This window comes from Panulirus ornatus, chromosome 37 (genome assembly GCF_036320965.1).
Source record: "Panulirus ornatus isolate Po-2019 chromosome 37, ASM3632096v1, whole genome shotgun sequence".
Taxonomy (NCBI): domain Eukaryota; kingdom Metazoa; phylum Arthropoda; class Malacostraca; order Decapoda; family Palinuridae; genus Panulirus; species Panulirus ornatus.
In genome coordinates this window covers 5,017,948-5,039,489 of record NC_092260.1, presented here as the reverse complement: position 1 = coordinate 5,039,489, position 21,542 = coordinate 5,017,948, and the positions used below count along the sequence as shown (strand labels likewise).

The 21,542-nt window shown below is 37.9% G+C and overlaps 1 protein-coding gene across 3 annotated transcripts in view; it reads left to right on the top strand.

Annotated features, from left to right (window-relative positions):
- Positions 1–17,256, top strand: part of LOC139760465 (uncharacterized) — a 30,454-nt gene extending 13,198 nt beyond the window's left edge. Inside the window, exons 2-3 of one of the 3 annotated variants that reach the window (XM_071683736.1) lie at positions 10,173–11,033; positions 11,124–17,256. In XM_071683736.1, the coding sequence (XP_071539837.1) occupies positions 10,184–11,033; positions 11,124–11,998 (1,725 nt within the window). In that variant the 5' untranslated portion in view covers positions 10,173–10,183 and the 3' untranslated portion in view covers positions 11,999–17,256. Of the gene's footprint in view, positions 1–10,172 lie in introns of all 3 variants that reach the window. The other 2 variants (XM_071683735.1, XM_071683734.1) reach the window with 2 other exon arrangements.
- The last annotated feature ends 4,286 nt before the right edge of the window (positions 17,257–21,542 follow it).

Below are 21,542 nucleotides of genomic sequence, written 5' to 3'. Positions count from 1 at the left end.
TGACTTGACCCTCAACCCTACTGTACCTAATAACCTTGCTCTTATTCACATTTACTCTTAACTTTCTTCTTCCACACACTTTACCAAACTCAGTCACCAGCTTCTGCAGTTTCTCACATGAATCAGCCACCAGCGCTGTATCATCAGCAAACAACAACTGACTCACTTCCCAAGCTCTCTCATCCCCAACAGACTTCATACTTGCCCCTCTTTCCAGGACTCTTGCATTTACCTCCCTAACAACCCCATCCATAAACAAATTAAACAACCATGGAGACATCACACACCCCTGCCGCAAACCTACATTCACTGAGAACCAATCACTTTCCTCTCTTCCTACACGTACACATGCCTTACATCCTCGATAAAAACAAAAATTGTTATTATCATTATTATTATTATTATTATTATTATCATTATTATTATTATCATTATTATTATTATTACTATTATTATTTTTATTATTATTATTACTATTATTATTTATTTAATTATTTATTTATTATACTTTGTCGCTGTCTCCCGCGTTAGCGGGGTAGCGCAGGGAAACAGACGAGAGAATGGCCCCACCCACCCACATACACATACATGCACATAAACTCCCACACACGCACATATACTTACCTATACATTTCAACGTACACATACATATACATACACAGACATATACATATATACACATGTACATATTCATACTTGCTGCCTTCATCTAATTCCGCCGCCAGCCCGCCACACATGAAATGACACCCCCCTCCACCCCACGTGCGCGCGAGGTAGCGCTAGGAAAAGACAACAAAGGCCACATTCGTTCACACTCAGTCTCTAGCTGTCATGTAATAATGCACCGAAACCACAGCTCCCTTTCCACATCCAGGCCCCACAAAACTTTCCATGGTTTACCCCAGACGCTTCACATGCCCTGGTTCAATCCACTGACACCACGTCGACCCCGATATACCACATCGTTCCAATTCATTCTATTCCTTGTACGCCTTTCACCCTCCTGCATATTCAGGCCCCGATCGCTCAAAATCTTTTTCACTCCATCTTTCCACCTCCAATTTGGTCTCCCACTTCTCCTCGTTCCCTCCACCTCTGACACATATATCCTCTTTGTCAATCTTTCCTCACTCATTCTCTCCATGTGACCAAACCATTTCAAAACACCCTCTTCTGCTCTCTCAACCACACTCTTTTTATTACCACACATCTCTCTTACCCTTACATTACTTACTCGATCAAACCACCTCACACCACATATTGTCCTCAAACATCTCATTTCCAGCACATCCAAACCCACCCACATACACATGCATATACATAAACGACCACACACACACACACACATATACATACCTATACATTTCAACGTATACTTACATATACATACATCGACACATACATATATATACATGTACATATTCATACTTGTTGCCTTCATCCACTCTCGCCGCCACCCGGCCACACACGAAATATCACCCCTAAACCCCACCCCCCTCCCCAACGAGACAACGCTAGGAAAAGACAACAAAGGCCACATCCGTTCACACTCAGTGTCTAGTTGTCATGTGTAATGCACCGAAACCACAGCTCCCTTTAAACATCCAGGCCCCACAAAACTTTCCATGGTTTACCCCAGACACTTCACATACCCTGGTTCAATCCATTGACAGCACGTCGACCCCGGTATACCACATCGTTCCAATTCACTCTATTCCTTCCACGCCTTTCGCCCTCCTGTATGTTCAGACCCCATCACTAAAAATCTTTTTCACTCCATCCTTCCACTTCCTCCCGCTTCCTCCTCTTCATCCACCTCTGCACATACGTCATCCTTGTCGATCTTTCCTCACTCATTCTCTCCATGTGTCCAAACCATTTCAACACATCCTCGTCTGCTCTCTCAACCACACTCTCTTTATTACCACACATCTCTCTTACCCTTTCATTACTTACTCCATCAAACCACCTCACACCACATATTGTCCTCAAACATCTCATTTCCAACACATCCACCCTCCTCCGCACAACACTATCTATCGCCCACGCCTTGCAACCATATAACATTGTTGTAACCACTATTCCTTCAAACATACCCATTTTTGCTTTCCGAGATAACGTTCTCGCCTTCCACACATTCTTCAACGCTCCCAGAACCTTCGACCCCTCCCCAATCCTGTGACTCACTTCAGCTTCCATGGTTCCATCCGCTGCCAGATCCACTCCCAGATATCTAAAACACTTCACTTCCTCCAGTTTTTCTCCATTCAAACTTACCTCCCAATTGACTTGTCCCTCAACCCTACTGTACCTAATAACCTTGCTCTTATTCACATTTACTCTCAGCTTTCTTCTTTCACACACTTTACCAAACTCAGTCACCAGCTTCCGCAGTTTCTCACACGAATCAGCCACCAGCGCTGTATCATCAGCGAACAACAACTGACTCACTTCCCGAGTCCTCTCATCCACAACAGACTGCATACTTGACCCTCTCTCCAGAACTCTTGCATTCACCTCCCTAACAACCCCATCCATAAACAAATTAAACAACCATGGAGACATCACACACCCCTCCCGCAAACCTACATTCACTGAGAACCAATCACTTTCATCTCTTCCTACACGTACACATGCCTTACATCCTCGATGAAAACTTTCCACTGCTTCTAACAACTTGCCTCCCACACCATATATTCTTAATACCTTCCACAGAGCATCTTTATCAACTCTATCATATGCCTTCTCCAGATCCATAAATGCTACATACATACCCATTTGCTCTTCTATGTATTTGTCACATACATTCTTCAAAGCAAACACCTGATCCACACATCCTCTACCACTTCTGAAACCACACTGCTTTTCCCCAATTTGATGCTCTGTACATGCCTTCACCTTCTCAATCAATACCCTCCCATATAATTTACCAGGAATACTCAACAAGCTTATACCTCTGTAATTTGAGCACTCAGTCTTATCCCCTTTGCCTTTGTACAATGGCACTATGCAAGCATTCCGCCAATCCTCAGGCACTTCGTCATGATCCATATATACAATGAATATCCTTACCAACCAGTCAACAACACAGTCACCCCCTTCCTTAATAAATTCCACTGCAATACTATCCAAAACCCCCTCCTTGCCGAATTTAATCTTCCGGAAAGCCTTCACTACCTCTTCTCTGTTTACCAAATCATTCCCCCTGACTCTCTCACTTCACACACCACCTCGACCAAAACACCCTATATCTGCCACTCTATCATCAAACACATTCAACAAACCTTCAAAATACTCACTCCATCTCCTTTTCACTTCACCATTACTTGTTATTACCTCCCCATCAGCTCCGTTCACCAATCCCATTTGTTCCCTTGTCTTACGCACATTTTTTACCTCCTTCCAAAACATCTTTTTATTCTCCCTAAAATTTAATGATACTCTCTCACCCCAACTCTCATTTGCCCTCTTTTCAACCCTTGCACTTTCCTGTTGACTGCTGCTTTTTCCTATATATCTCCAGTCATTTGCATTCCTTCCTTGTAAGTATCGTCCAAACCCCTCTCTCTTCTCTTTTCCTAACAATCATACTTCATTCCACCATTCACTACCGCTTCTAATCTGTCCACCTCCCACCTCTCTCTTGCGACATGCATCTTTTGCGCAAGCCATCATGACTTCCCTTAATACATCCCATTCCTCCCCCACTCCATCCCATTCCTCCCTCACTCCCCTCACCTCATTTCCTGTCACCTTTTGTGTTAAGTGTGTTTCATGTGAAGTCTCACCACCATTCTCCTAAATTCATTAAATGTTACCAGTGAGAAATTCAGTTGATTTGAGACATATGACCCAAAGTGATGGCAAGAATAGTGTCCTCAAATGATGGTAAGAGTAATGTCCTCACATGATGGTAAGAGTAATGTCCTCACATGATGGTAAGAGTAATGTCCTCACATGATGGCAAGAGTAATGTCCTCACATGATGGCAAGAGAAATGTCCTCACATGATGGTAAGAGTAATGTCCTCACATGATGGTAAGAGTAATGTCCTCACATGATGGTAAGAGTAATGTCCTCACATGATGGCAAGAGAAATGTCCTCACATGATGGTAAGAGTAATGTCCTCACATGATGGTAAGAGTAATATCCTCACATGATGGCAAGAGTAATGTCCTCACATGATTGTAAGAGTAATGTCCTCACATGATGGCAAGAGTAATGTCCTCACATGATGGCAAGAGTAATGTCCTCACATGATGGCAAGAGTAATGTCCTCACATGATGGCAAGAGTAATATCCTCACATGATGGTAAGAGTAATGTCCTCACATGATGGTAAGAGTAATGTCCTCACATGATGGCAAGAGTAATGTCCTCACATGATGGCAAGAGTAATGTCCTCACATGATGGTAAGAGTAATGCCCTCACATGATGGTAAGAGTAATGTCCTCACATGATGGTATGAGTAATGTCCTCACATGATGGTAAGAGTAATGTCCTCACATGATGGTAATCACATGATTGTAACAGTAATGTCCTCACATGATGGCAAGAGTAATGTCCTCACATGATGGCAAGAGTAATATCCTCACATGATGGTAAGAGTAATGTCCTCACATGATTGTAAGAGTAATATCCTCACATGATGGCAAGAGTAATATCCTCACATGATGGCAAGAGTAATGTCCTCACATGATGGCAAGAGTAATGTCCTCACATGATGGCAAGAGTAATATCCTCACATGATGGTAAGAGTAATGTCCTCACATGATGGTAAGAGTAATGCCCTCACATGATGGTAAGAGTAATGTCCTCACATGATGGTAAGAGTAATGTCCTCACATGATGGTAAGAGTAATGTCCTCACATGATGGTAATCACATGATTGTAACAGTAATGTCCTCACATGATGGCAAGAGTAATGTCCTCTGATGATGGCAAGAGCAATGTCCTCACATGATTGTAAGAGTAATGTCCTCACATGATTGTAAGAGTAATATCCTCACATGATGGCAAGAGTAATATCCTCACATGATGGCAAGAGTAATGTCCTCACATGATTGTAAGAGTAATGTCCTCACATGATGGTAAGAGTAATGTCCTCACATGATGGTAATCACATGATTGTGACAGTAATGTCCTCACATGATGGCAAGAGTAATGTCCTCTCATGATGGCAAGAGTAATGTCCTCACATGATGGCAAGAGTAATGTCCTCACATGATGGCAAGAGTAATATCCTCACATGATGGCAGGATTAATGTCCTCACATTATAATGGCAAGAGTAATGACCTCAGATGATGGCAAGAGTGATATCTTCATATGATGGCAAGAGTAATGTCCTCACATGATGTCAAGAGTAATGTCCTCAAATGATGGCAAGAGTAATGTCCTCATATGATGGCAAAAGTAATATCCTCACATGATGGTGAGTAATGTCCTCACATTACGGCAAGAGTAATGTCCTCATATGATGGCAAGAGTAATGTCCTCACATTACGGCAAGAGTAATGTCCTCACATGATGGCAAGAGTAATGTCCTCACATGATGGCAAGAGTAATGTCCTCACATGATGGCGAAAGTAATCTTCTCACATTGTGGTCAGAGTAAAGTCCTCACATGATGGCAAGAGTAATGTCCTCATATGATGGCAAGAGTAATGTCCTCACATGATGGTAAGAGTAATGTCCTCACATGATGGCAAGAGTAATGTCCTCAAATGATGATAGCAAGAGTAATGTCCTCACATGATGGCAAAAGTAATATCCTCACATGATGGTGAGTAATGTCCTCACATTACGGCAAGAGTAATGTCCTCACATGATGGCAAGAGTAATATCCTCACATGATGGCAAGAGTAATGTCCTCACATGATGGCGAAAGTAATCTTCTCACATTATGGTCAGAGTAAAGTCCTCACATGATGGCAAGAGTAATGTCCTCATATGATGGCAAGAGTAATGTCCTCACATGATGGTAAGAGTAATGTCCTCACATGATGTCAAGAGTAATGTCCTCAAATGATGATAGCAAGAGTAATGTCCTCACATGATGGCAAAAGTAATATCCTCACATGATGGTGAGTAATGTCCTCACATTACGGCAAGAGTAATGTCCTCAAATGATGATAGCAAGAGTAATGTCCTCATATGATGGCAAAAGTAATATCCTCACATGATGGTGAGTAATGTCCTCACATGATGGCAAGAGTAATGTCATCACATGATGGCAAGAGTAATGTCTTCACATGATGGCAAGAGTAATGTCCTCACATGATGGCAAGAGTAATGTCCTCACATGATGGCAAGAGTAATGTCCTCATATAATGATGGCAAGAGTCATGTCCTCATATGATGGCAAGAGTAATGTCATCACATGATGGCAAGAGTAATGTCCTCACATGATGGTAAGAGTAATGTCCTCACATGATGGCAAGAGTAATGTCCTCACATGATGGCAAGAGTAATGTCCTCACATGATGGTAAGAGTAATGTCTTCACATGATGGCAAGAGTAATGTCTTCACATGATGGCAAGAGTAATGTCCTCATATGATGGCAAGAGTAATGTCCTCACATGATGGTAAGAGTAATGTCCTCACATGATGGCAAGAGTAATGTCCTCACATGATGGCAAGAGTAATGTCCTCACATGATGGCAAGAGTAATGTCTTCACATGATGGCAAGAGTAATGTCCTCATATGATGGCAAGAGTAATGTCTTCACATGATGGCAAGAGTAATGTCCTCACATGATGGCAAGAGTAATGTCCTCACATGATGGCAAGAGTAATGTCCTCACATGATGATGGTAAGAGTAATATCCTCACATGATGGCAAGAGTAATGTCCTCACATGATGGCAAGAGTAATGTCCTCACATGATGGTAAGAGTAATGTCCTCACATGATGGCAAAGGAATGCCCTCACAGATGGTAAGAGTAATGCCCTCACATGATGAATGCAAGAGTAATATCCTCACATGATAATTGTAAGAGCAATGTCTTCACATGATGGCAAGAGTAATATCCTCACATGATGGCAAGAGTAATGTCCTCACAGATGGTAAGAGTAATATCCTCACATGATGGCAAGAGTAATGTCCTCACAGATGGTAAGAGTAATGTCCTCACATGATGGCAAGAGTAATGTCCTCACAGATGGTAAGAGTAATATCCTCACATGATGGCAAGAGTAATGTCCTCACAGATGGTAAGAGTAATATCCTCAGATGATGGTAAGAGTAATGTCCTCACATGATGGTAAGAGTAATGTCCTCACAGATGGTAAGAGTAATGTCCTCACATGATGGTAAGAGTAATGTCCTCACATGATGGTAAGAGTAATGTCCTCACATGATGGTAAGAGTAATGTCCTCACATGATGGCAAGAGTAATGTCCTCACATGATGGTAAGAGTAATGTCCTCACATGATGGTAAGAGTAATGTCCTCACATGATGTCAAGAGTAATGTCCTCAATGGTGACAAGAGTAATATCCAAATATGATGGCAAGAGTAATGTCCTCACATGATGGCAAGAATAATGTCCTCACATGATGGTAAGAGTAATATCCTCACATGATGGCGAAAGTAATATCCTCAAATAATGATGGCAAGAGTAATGTCCTCACATGATGGTAAGAGTAATGTCCTCACATGATGGTAAGAGCAATGTCCTCACATGATGGTAAGAGTAATGTCCTCATATGATGGCAAGAGTAATGTCCTCACATGATGGGAAAAGTAATGTCCTCATATGATGGCAAGAGTAATGTCCTCACATGATGGTAAGAGTAATGTCCTCATATGATGGCAAGAGTAATGTCCTCATATGATGGGAAAAGTAATGTCCTCATATGATGGCAAGAGTAATGTCCTCACATGATGGGAAAAGTAATGTCCTCATATGATGGCAAGAGTAATGTCCTCACATGATGGCAAGAGTAATGTCCTCATATGATGGCAAGAGTAATGTCCTCACATGATAGCAAGAGTAATGTCCTCACATGATTGCAAGAGCAATGTCCTCACATGATGGCAAGAGTAATGTCCTCACATGATGGTAAGAGTAATGTCCTCACATGATGGCAAGAGTAATGTCCTCATATGATGGCAAGAGTAATGTCCTCACATGATGGCAAGAGTAATGTCCTCATATGATGGCAAGAGTAATGTCCTCACATGATGGCAAGAGTAATGTCCTCACATGATGGCAAGAGTAATGTCCTCATATGATGGCAAGAGTAATGTCCTCATATGATGGCAAGAGTAATGTCCTCATATGATGGCAAGAGTAATGTCCTCATATGATGGCAACAGTAATGTCCTCACATGATGGCAAGATTGATGTCCTTACATGATGGCAAGAGTAATGTCCTCACATGATGGCAAGATTGATGTCTTTACATGATGGCAACAGTAATGTCCTCACATGATGGCAAGATTGATGTCCTTACATGATAGCAAGAGTAATGTCCTCACATGATGGCAAGAGTAATGTCCTCACATGATTGCAAGAGTAATGTCCTCACATGATGGTAAGATTGATGTCCTTACATGATGGCAAGAGTAATGTCCTCATATGATGGCAACAGTAATGTCCTCACATGATGGCAAGATTGATGTCCTTACATGATGGCAAGAGTAATGTCCTTACATGATGGCAAGAGTAATGTCCTCACATGATCACATGATGGCAAGAGTAATGTCCTCACATGATGGCAAGAGTAATGTCCTCACAGATGGTAAGAGTAATGCCCTCACATGATGAATGCAAGAGTAATATCCTCACATGATAATTGTAAGAGCAATGTCCTCACATGATGGTAAGAGTAATGTCCTCACATGATGGCAAGAGTAATGTCCTCATATGATGGCAAGAGTAATATCCTCACATGATGGCAAGAGTAATGTTCTCACATGATGGCAAGAGTAATGTCCTCACATGATGGTAAGAGTAATGTCCTCACATGATGGTAAGAGTAATGTCCTCATATGATGGTAAGAGTAATGTCCTCACAGATGGTAAGAGTAATGTCCTCACAGATGGTAAGAGTAATGTCCTCACATGATCACATGATGGCAAGAGTAATGTCCTCACAGATGGTAAGAGTAATGTCCTCACAGATGGTAAGAGTAATGTCCTCACAGATGGTAAGAGTAATGCCCTCACATGATGAATGCAAGAGTAATATCCTCACATGATGGCAAGAGTAATGTCCTCACAGATGGTAAGAGTAATATCCTCACATGATGGCAAGAGTAATGTCCTCACATGATGGCAAGAGTAATGTCCTCACATGATGGTAAGAGTAATGTCCTCACATGATGGCAAAGGAATGCCCTCACAGATGGTAAGAGTAATGCCCTCACATGATGAATGCAAGAGTAATATCCTCACATGATAATTGTAAGAGCAATGTCTTCACATGATGGCAAGAGTAACATCCTCACATGATGGCAAGAGTAATGTCCTCACATGATGGCAAGAGTAATATCCTCACATGATGGCAAGAGTAATGTCCTCACAGATGGTAAGAGTAATGTCCTCACATGATGGCAAGAGTAATGTCCTCACAGATGGTAAGAGTAATGTCCTCACATGATGGCAAGAGTAATGTCCTCACAGATGGTAAGAGTAATATCCTCACATGATGGCAAGAGTAATGTCCTCACAGATGGTAAGAGTAATATCCTCAGATGATGGTAAGAGTAATGTCCTCACATGATGGTAAGAGTAATGTCCTCACAGATGGTAAGAGTAATGTCCTCACATGATGGTAAGAGTAATGTCCTCACATGATGGTAAGAGTAATGTCCTCACATGATGGTAAGAGTAATGTCCTCACATGATGGCAAGAGTAATGTCCTCACATGATGGTAAGAGTAATGTCCTCACATGATGGTAAGAGTAATGTCCTCACATGATGGTAAGAGTAATGTCCTCACATGATGGCAGTAATGGTTTCAAGATGTTGAACTCTTCTCTGTTCTTCAGTAAAAGTTCATGTTTGTTCTTCAGTAACAGTTCCTGTTTGTTCTTCAGTAACAGTTCCTGTTTGTTCTTCAGTAACAGTTCCTGTTTGTTCTTCAGTAACAGTTCCTGTTTGTTCTTCAGTAACAGTTCATGTTTGTTCTTCAGTAACAGTTCATGTTTGTTCTTCGTCAGGTCAGGTCACGATGGTGGGTGGTGCAGTGTTGCTCCTGCTTGTGCTCGCCAACCTCACTCCTGCTCACCCACACCAGACTGGCGGCGTCCACCACCAGCCTGACGGAGGGTCTGGCGGCGTCCACCACCACAACTCCACCTACATAACCTTCCACCAGCCCAGCAGGAACCCTCAGCATGTTAGCAAGTCGTCCACTTCGACACCAGTTAACCTAAGACCAACGAGAGACATTATCGGTTTACTCACTCCACTCTCCAACAAACCAGGTTCCTCTGGTGGGGCACTCTCCAACAAACCAGGTTCCTCTGGTGGGGCACTCTCCAACAAACCAGGGGTCGATGGTTCCTCTGGTGGAGGTGGGGCACTCTCCAACAAACCAGGTGTCGATGGTTCCTCTGGTGGGGCACTCTCCAACAAACCAGGAGTCGATGGTTCCTCTGGTGGGGCATTCTCCAACAAACCAGGAGTCGATGGTTCCTCTGGTGGAGGTGGGGCACTCTCCAACAAACCAGGTGTCGATGGTTCCTCTGGTGGAGGTGGGGCACTCTCCAACAAACCAGGTGTCGATGGTTCCTCTGGTGGAGGTGGGGCACTCTCCAACAAACCAGGGGTCGATGGTTCCTCTGGTAGGGCACTCTCCAACAAACCAGGGGTCGATGGTTCCTCTGGTGGAGGTGGGGCACTCTCCAACAAACCAGGGGTCGATGGTTCCTCTGGTGGAGGTGGGGCACTCTCCAACAAACCAGGGGTCGATGGTTCCTCTGGTGGGGCACTCTCCAACAAACCAGGGGTCGATGGTTCCTCTGGTGGAGGTGGGGCACTCTCCAACAAACCAGGGGTCGATGGTTCCTCTGGTGGAGGTGGGGCACTCTCCAACAAACCAGGGGTCGATGGTTCCTCTGGTGGGGCACTCTCCAACAAACCAGGTGTCGATGGTTCCTCTGGTGGAGGTGGGGCACTCTCCAACAAACCAGGGGTCGATGGTTTGTTTATTCCTCGTGCAGGATTCTCTGGGCTGGAGAGCAAGTCTGGCGTCTGTTGTGGGGGACACCAAGTGGGAGGCAGTGGAGGTGGTTATGGGGGTGGAGAAGGTGGAGGACACCAAGTGGGAGGCAGTGGAGGTGGTTATGGGGGTGGAGAAGGTGGAGGACACCAAGTGGGAGGCAGTGGAGGTGGTTATGGGGGTGGAGAAGGTGGAGGACACCAAGTGGGAGGCAGTGGAGGTGGTTATGGGGGTGGAGAAGGTGGAGGACACCAAGTGGGAGGCAGTGGAGGTGGTTATGGGGGTGGAGAAGGTGGAGGACACCAAGTGGGAGGCAGTGGAGGTGGTTACGGGGGTGGAGGAGGTGGAGGACACCAAGTGGGAGGCAGTGGAGGTGGTTACGGGGGTGGAGGAGGTGGAGGACACCAAGTGGGAGGCAGCGGAGGTGGTTACGGGGGTGGGGAAGGTGGAGGACACCAAGTGGGAGGCAGTGGAGGTGGTTATGGGGGTGGGGAAGGTGGAGGACACCAAGTGGGAGGCAGTGGAGGTGGTTACGGGGGTGGAGGAGGTGGAGGACACCAAGTGGGAGGCAGTGGAGGTGGTTACGGGGGTGGGGAAGGTGGAGGACACCAAGTGGGAGGCAGCGGAGGTGGTTACGGGGGTGGGGAAGGTGGAGGACACCAAGTGGGAGGCAGTGGAGGTGGTTTCGGGGGTGGAGGAGGTGAAGGACACCAAGTGGGAGGCAGTGGAGGTGGTTACGGGGGTGGAGAAGGTGGAGGCACCACCTCCACTGAGGCCACAATTCCTTCAGTAACGCCTGTTCTCCGTCACCGTTACACCTAACCTAACCTAACCTAACCTAACCTAATCTAACCTAACCTAACCTAACCTAACCTAACCTAACCTAATCTAACCTAACCTCCACAACCAACACTTAGCACACACGTCTGCTGGTGTTGTTGTCACATCTGCTGGTGTTGTTGTCACGTCTGCTGGTGTTGTTGTCACGTCTGCTGGTGTTGTTGTCACGTCTGCTGGTGTTGTTGTCACGGTACAGTGTACTATGGGTGTGTCGTTACAGCTGATGCGTTACATGTGACGTTATGCAGGACAGCATTATACCTGCCATGCAGACTGTATGTGACAACACTACAGCAGTCTGGCCCCTACTACATCACCAGAATGTTGTATGTGACAACACTACAGCAGTCTGGCCCCTACTACATCACCATAATGTTGTATGTGACAACACTACAGCAGTCTGGCCCCTACTACTTCACCATAATGTTGTAAGTGACAACACTACAGCAGTCTGGCCCCTCTACATCACCATAATGTTGTATGTGACAACACTACAGCAGTCTGGCCCCTCTACATCACAATAATATTATCACATAAGATTCTGATTAATCTTCTATAAATATGTATCTAAGAGAAAATTTATGGATCTTTTCCAGTGTTTATTGGTGTATAATGATAGAGAAATATAATGATCTGTAACATCAAAATATAACATTATAATGATATGTAACATCAAAATATAAAATTACAATGATATGTAACATCAAAATATAAAGTTATAATGATATGTAACATCAAAATATAACATGATAATGATATGTAACATCAAAATATAACATTATAATGATATGTAACATCAAAATATAACATTATAATGATATGTAACATCAAAATATAACATCATAATGATATGTAACATCAAAATATAACATTATAATGATATGTAACATCAAAATATAACATTATAATGATATGTAACATCAAAATATAACATTATAATGATATGCAACATCAAAATATAACATTATAATGATATGTAACATCAAAATATAACATTATAATGATGTGTAACATCAAAATATAACATCATAATATGTAACATCAAAATAAGAAATTACAATGATATGTAACATCAAAATATAACATTATAATGATATGTAACATCAAAATATAACATTATAATGATATGTAACATCAATATATAAAATTACAATGATATGTAACATCAAAATATAAAATTACAATGGTATATAACATCAATATATAACATTATAATGATATGTAACATCAAAATATAACATTATAATATGTAACATCAAAATATAAAATTACAATGATATGTAACATCAAAATATAACATTATAATGATATGTAACATCAAAATATAACATTATAATATGTAACATCAAAATATAAAATTACAATGATATGTAACATCAAAATATAACATTATAATGATATGTAACATCAAAATATAACATTATAATATGTAACATCAAAATATAAAATTACAATGATATGTAACATCAAAATATAACATTGTAATGATATGTAACATCAAAATATAACATTATAATGATATGTAACGTCAAAATATAACATCATAATGATATGTAACATCAAAATATAACATTATAATATGTAACATCAAAATATAAAATTACAATGATATGTAACATCAAAATATAAAATTACAATATGTAACATCAAAATATAACATTATAATGATATGTAACATCAAAATATAACATTATAATATGTAACATCAAAATATAAAATTACAATGATATGTAACATCAAAATATAACATTATAATGATATGTACCAACAAAATATAACATTATAATGATATTTGACATCAATATATAACATTATAATGATATGTAACATCAAATATAACATTATAATATGTAACAGCAAAATATAAAATTACAATGATATGTAACATCAAAATATAACATTATAATGATATGTAAAATCAATATATAAAATTACAATGATATGTAACATCAAAATATAAAATTACAATGATGTGTAACATCAAAATATAAAAATTACAATGGTATGTAACATCAAAATATAACATTATAATGATATGTAACATCAAAATATAAAATTACAATGATATGTAACATCAAAATATAAAATTACAATGATATGTAACATCAAAATATAATATTATAATGATATGTAACATCAAAATATAACATTATAATGATATGTAACATCAAAATATACAATTATATATGTAACATCAAATATATAAAGTACAATGATAATGTAACATCAAAAATAACATTATAATGATAATGTAACATCAAAATATTAACATTAATGATATGTACATCAAATATAAAATTACAATGATATGTAACATCAAAAATAAACATTATAATGATATGTAACATCAAAATATAACATTATATGATATGTAACATCAAAATATAAATTACAATGATATGTAACATCAAAATATAAACATTATAATGATATGTAACATCAAAATATAAAATTCAAATGATATGTAACATCAAATATAGAACATTTATAATGATATGTAACATCAAAATATAACATTATAATTATGTAACATCAAAATATAACATTATAATGATATGTAACATCAAAAATAACAGATTAATGATATGTAACATCAAAATATAACCATTATAATATTGTAACATCAAAATATAACATACAAATGATATGTAACATCAAAATATAAATATAATTGAGTATGTAACATCCAAAATATAACATTATAATAATATGTAACATCAAAATATAAAATACAATAATATGTAACATCAAAATATAAAATTACAATGATATGTAACATCAAAATATAACATTATAATGATATGTAACATCAAAATATAACATTATAATATGAACATCAAAATATAGAAATTACTGATATGTAACTCAAAATATAAATTACTAATGATATGTAACATCAATATATAACATTAATGATATGTAACATCAAAATATAAAATTACAATGATATGTAACATCAAAATATAACATTTATATGATATGTAACATCAAAATATAACATTATTAATGTAACATCAATATAAAATTACAATGATATGTAACATCAAAATATAAGCATTATAATGATATGTAACATCAAAATATAACATTATGATATGTAACATCAAAAATATAACATTATAATGATATGTAACATCAAAATATAACATTATAATGATATGTAACATCAATATATAACATTATAATGATATGTAACATCAAAATATAGACATTATAATGATATGTAACATCAAAATATAACATAGCAATGATATGTAACATCAAAATATAGATTACAATGATATGTAATGATATGTAACATCAAAATATAAAATTACAATTGTTATGATAACATCAATATATAACATTATAATGATATGTAACATCAAAATATAACATTATAATATGTAACATCAAAATATAAAATTACAATGATATGTAACATCAAAATATAACATTATAATGATATGTAACATCAAAATATAACATTATAATATGTAACATCAAAATATAAATTACAATGATATGTAACATCAAAATATAACATTATAATGATATGTAACATCAAAATATAACATTATAATATGTAACATCAAAATATAAAATTACAATGATATGTAACATCAAAATATAACATTATAATGATATGTAACATCAAAATATAACATTATAATGATATGTAACATCAAAATATAACATTATAATGATATGTAACATCAAAATATAACATTATAATATGTAACATCAAAATATAAAATTACAATGATATGTAACATCAAAATATAAAATTACAATGATATGTAACATCAAAATATAAAATTACAATGATATGTAACATCAAAATATAAAATTACAATGATATGTAACATCAAAATATAACATTATAATGATATGTAACATCAATATATAAAATTACAATGATATGTAACATCAAAATATAAAATTACAATGATGTGTAACATCAAAATATAAAATTACAATGGTATGTAACATCGAAATATAACATTATAATGATATGTAACATCAAAATATAACATTATAATACGTAACATCAAAATATAAAATTACAATGATATGTAACATCAAAATATAACATTATAATGATATGCAACATCAAAATATAACATTATGATATGTAACATCAATATATGAAATTACAATGCTATGTAACATCAAAATATAACATTATAATGATAAGTAACATCAAAATATAACATTATAATATGTAACATCAAAATATAACATTATAATGATATGTTACATCAAAATATAAAATTACAATGATATGTAACATCAAAATATAAAATTACAATGATATGTAACATCAAAATATAAAATTACAATGATATGTAACATCAAAATATAACTTTATAATGAAATGTAACATCAAAATATAAAATTACAAAGATGTGTAACATCAAAATATAAAATTACAATGATGTGTAACATCAAAATATAAAATTACAATGATATGTAACATCAAAATATAACATTATTATATGTAACATCAAAATATAACATTATAATGATATGTAACATCAAAATATAACATTATAATGATATATAACATCAAAATATAACATTATAATGATATGTAACATCAAAATATAACATTATAATGATATGTAACATCAAAATATAACATTATAATGATATGTAACATCAAAATACAAAATTACAATTGTATGTAACATCAAAATATAACATTATACTGATATGTAACATCAAAATACAAAATTAAATTGATATATGACATCAAAATATAACATTATAATGATATGTAACATCAAAATATAACATTATAATGATATGTAACATCAAAATATAACATTATAATGATATGTAACATCAAAATATAAAATTACAATTGTATGTAACATCAAAATATAACATTATACTGATATGTAACATCAAAATACAAAACTAAATTGATATGTAACATCAAAATATAACATTATAATGGTCTGTAACATCAAAATATAACATGAACCTGTTATGGTAAGGCTGGAGGTGAGAGCAAGAGTGGCATATAGCAACACATTGTATCTATGAGAACTATGTTGTAATTTTGATGTTAGATTTAATGTTAGTCAAGTTTTCATGAAATTCCTGACTGCTGGTGTTCAAAAATATGCTGGTTATCAGATCAGACGCCGGAGATAACTTATCAAAAGTGATAACAAAACATTTGAGAGTAATGATGAAGGAAGTTTGATCTGGTGAAACAAGTTAACATAATAATAAACAAGAAAAAAGACTAATTATTGATTTGTTATTGTTTCAAGAACGTGAAATTGACGAACTTCTTTTATGACACAACGCTAATGTAAATCAGTCCTTTCACTATCTCTCCTGGACTCATGAGAAAAGTGGGAGGTGGGTTGATTAGAAAGGGTAGTCAGTGGTGGGATGAAGAAGTAAGATTATTAGTGAAAGAGAAGAGAGAGGCATTTGGACGGTTTTTGCAGGGAAATAATGCAAATGACTGGGAGATGTATAAAAGAAAGAGGCAGGAGGTCAAGAGAAAGGTGCAAGAGGTGAAAAAGAGGGCAAATCATTAAATCTTAGGGAGAATAGAGATGTTTTGGAAGGAGGTAAATAAAGTGCGTAAGACAAGGGAACAAAAGGGAACATCGGTGAAGGGGGCTAATTGGGAGGTGATAACAAGTAGTGGTGATGTGAGAAGGAGATGGAGTGAGTATTTTGAAGGTTTGTTGAATGCGTTTGATGATAGAGTGGCAGATATAGGGCGTTTTGGTCGAGGTGGTGTGCAAAGTGAGAGGGTTGGAGAAAATGATTTGGTAAACAGAGAAGAGGTAGTGAAAGCTTTGTGGGAGATGAATGCCGGCAAGGCGGCGGGTTTGGATGGTATTGCAGTGGAATTTATTCAAAAAGGGGATGACTGTATTGTTGACTGGTTGGTGAGGATATTCAGTGTATGTATGGTTCATGGTGAGGTGCCTGAGGATTGGCGGAATGCTTGCATAGTGCCATTGTACAAAGAAAAGGGGATAAGAGTGAGTGCTCAAATTACAGAGGTATAAGTTTGTTGAGTATTCCTGGTAAATTATATGGGAGGGTATTGATTGAGAGGGTGAAGGCATGTACAGAGCATCAGATTGGGGAAGAGCAGTGTGGTTTCGGAAGTGGTAGAGAATGTGTGGATCAGGTGTTTGCTTTGAAGAATGTTTGTGATAAGTACTTAGAAAAACAGATTGATTTCTACGTAGCATTTATGGATCTGGAGAAGGCATATAATCGGGTTAATAGAAATGCTTCATGGCAGGTATTAAGAATATATGGTATGGGAGGTAAGTTGCTAGAAGCAGTGAAAAGTTTTTACCAACGATGTAAGGCATGTGTAACAGTAGGAAGAGAGGAAAGTGATTGGTTCCCAGTGAATGTCGGTCTACGGTAGGGGTGCGTGATTTCTCCATGGTTGTATAATTTGTTTATGGATGGGGTTGTTAGGGAGGTGAATGCAAGAGTTTTGGAGAAAGGGGGAAGTATGCAGTCTGTTGTGGATGAGAGGACTTGGGAAGCAAGTCAGTTGTTGTTCGTTGGTGATACATCGCTTGTGGCTGATTCAGGTGAGAAACTGCAGAAGTTGGTGACTCATTTTGGAAGCGTGTGAAAGGAGAGAGTTGAAAGTAAATGTGAATAAGATATAGTAGGGTGGTGGGTCAAGTTAAATGGGAGATAAATTTGAATGGAGAAAAACTGGAGGAAGTGAAGTGTTTTAGATATCTGGGAGTGGATTTGGCAGCGGATGGAACTGTGGAAGCGGAAGTGAGTCACAGTGTGGGGGAGAGGGCGAAGGTTCTGGGAGCGTTGAAGAATGTGTGGAAAGCAAGAACGTTATCTCGGAGAGCAAAAATGGGTATGTTTGAAGGAATAGTGGTTCCAACAATGTTATATGGTTGCAAGGCGTGGGCTATAGATAGGGTTGTGCGGAGGAGGGTGGATGTGTTGGAAATGAAAAGTTTGAGGACAATATGTAGTGTGAGGTGGTTTGATCGAGTAAGTAATGAAAGGGTAAGAGAGATTTGTGGTAATAAAAAGAGTGTGGTTGATAAGGCAGAAGTGGGTGCATTGAAATGGTTTGGACACATGGAGAGAATGAGTGAGGAAAGATTGACAAAGAGGATATATGTGTCAGAGACGGAGGGAACGAGAAGTGGGAGACCAAATTGGAGGTGGAAGGATGGAGTGAAAAAGATTTTGAGTGATCGGGGCCTGAGCATACAGGAGGATGAAAGGCGGCCAAGGAATATATTGAATTGGAACGATGTGGTATACCGTGGTCGACGTGCTGGCAATAGATTGAACCAGGGCATGTGAAGCGTCTGGGGTAAACCATGGAAAGTTTTATGGGGCCTGGATGTGGAAAGGGAGCTGTGGTTTCGGTTTATTATACATGACAGCTAGAGACTGAGCGTGAACGAATGTGGCCTTTGTTGTCTTTTCCTAGCGCTACCTCATGTTGAGATGAGTAATAATGGTTATATGAGCATACATTGGTAGGTTTTCTGTATATACTAAACTTAAACTTGTAATCTAAAAATGGTAACATACCATTATTTTCATTTTTCTACATTAGATTAGATGGAAGGTACTAAATTGTTAAGTAAGGGGAGAAATATTTGTAAATATCTATAAATTTTCGTTTTTTTGGCCAAACACAAAGAACATCATCTACATACCTAAACCAAATTGCATTAGAAGGTAAGATATCCTTTAGTAATTTTGTTTAAAAAAATTCCATGTAAAGATTACTTAGTACAGGTGAAAGAGGGTTACCCATTGCCATACCAAATTTGTGAGCATAATAATCTCCATTGAATTGAAATACACAGTCTTTTATACACAATTTTATCAGTTCAATGAAACAGACTTTGAAACAGGTAAATGAAAATCATCCAAGACATCAAATAAATATTCTAAAAGGTCATCAACTGGAACTTTAGTGAAAAGTGAGGAAACATCAAAGCTAACTAGTTTGAAATCAAAATTAACATAGATATTGTTTAGCTTGTTGACTAAATCTACATTGTTCATGATATTAGAATTTGATACCTTACCCACTAAAGGGCTTGATAAGGAAACTAACCATTTTGATAATTTATATGTGATGGAGCTTACTGAACTCACTATAGGTCTTGCGGGAAAATTCTGTTTATGTGTTTTGATAAGTCCATACATAGATGGCAATGAAGGGGACAAAGATGACAAACTTTTGATATGAGAAATGTTACCTTTCAACAACAACTTCATTTCTTTATTGAAGTGAGAATTAACTGCTTCTAAGGGATTTTTACTGAGTTTGAAATATGTTGTGTCATCATTCAAAAGGTCATTCATTATAGATAAATAATTACTTTTGTTTATAACCACATCTGGGTTAGCATTATCTGCATTAGTAATATGTATATTCTTTTTTTTATATGATAATATCTCTTATAAACGTAGTAGCATTAGTAGGATCCACTGGTGTTGAGAAAGTGACATACACTAAACCATTACAGATGTTAACTTCATCATTAGATAATTTACTGTATTATTCTAAATTACAGAAACATTTTGTAACATCAACACAGTTGGCTTCCTTGTTAGAGCAAACAAAACTTCTGTGTAGCCAAGATGACACTAACCAGTTTATGCGTAGCCAAGATGACACTAACCAGTTTATGTGTAGCCAAGATGACACTAACCAGTTTATGTGTAGCCAAGATGACACTCACCAGTTTATGTGTAGCCAAGATGACACTCACCAGTTTATGTGTAGCCAAGATGACACTAACCAGTTTATGTGTAGCCAAGATGACACTAACCAGTTTATGTGTAGCCAAGATGACACTAACCAGTTTATGTGCAGCCCAGATGACACTAACCAGTTGTGTATGTGGCAAGTTCACCACACAGGAAGGGTTGTGTTAACAGATGTCACGGTTTTCCATGAGAATGTCCAACTCACAGCTCAGCTTCCTCTCAAGTCTACATCTTCCACATATCAGCTCGAGAACAACAGCTGTCCACACACTTGGCTACAACCTGTTCACAACAACCAGACACTTGGCTACAAACTGTTCACAACAGCCAGACACTTGGCTACAACCTGTTCACAACAGCCATCCACACACTTGCCTACAACCTGTTCACAACAGCCAGACACTTGGCCACAACCTGTTCACAACAACCAGACACTTGGCCACAACCTGTTCACAACAGCCAGACACTTGGCCACAACCTGTTCACAACAACCAGACACTTGGCAACAACCTGTTCACAAAAGCCGTCCACACACTTGGCTATAACCTGTTCACAACAGCCAGACACTTGGCCACAACCTTTTCACAACAACCAGACACTTGGCCACAACCTGTTCACAACAACCAGACACTTGGCCACAACCTGTTCACAACAACCAGACACTTGGCCACAACCTGTTCACAACAGCCAGACACTTGGCCACAACCTGTTCACAACAGCCAGACACTTGGCTACAACCTGTTCACAAAAGCCGTCCACACACTTGGCCACAACCTGT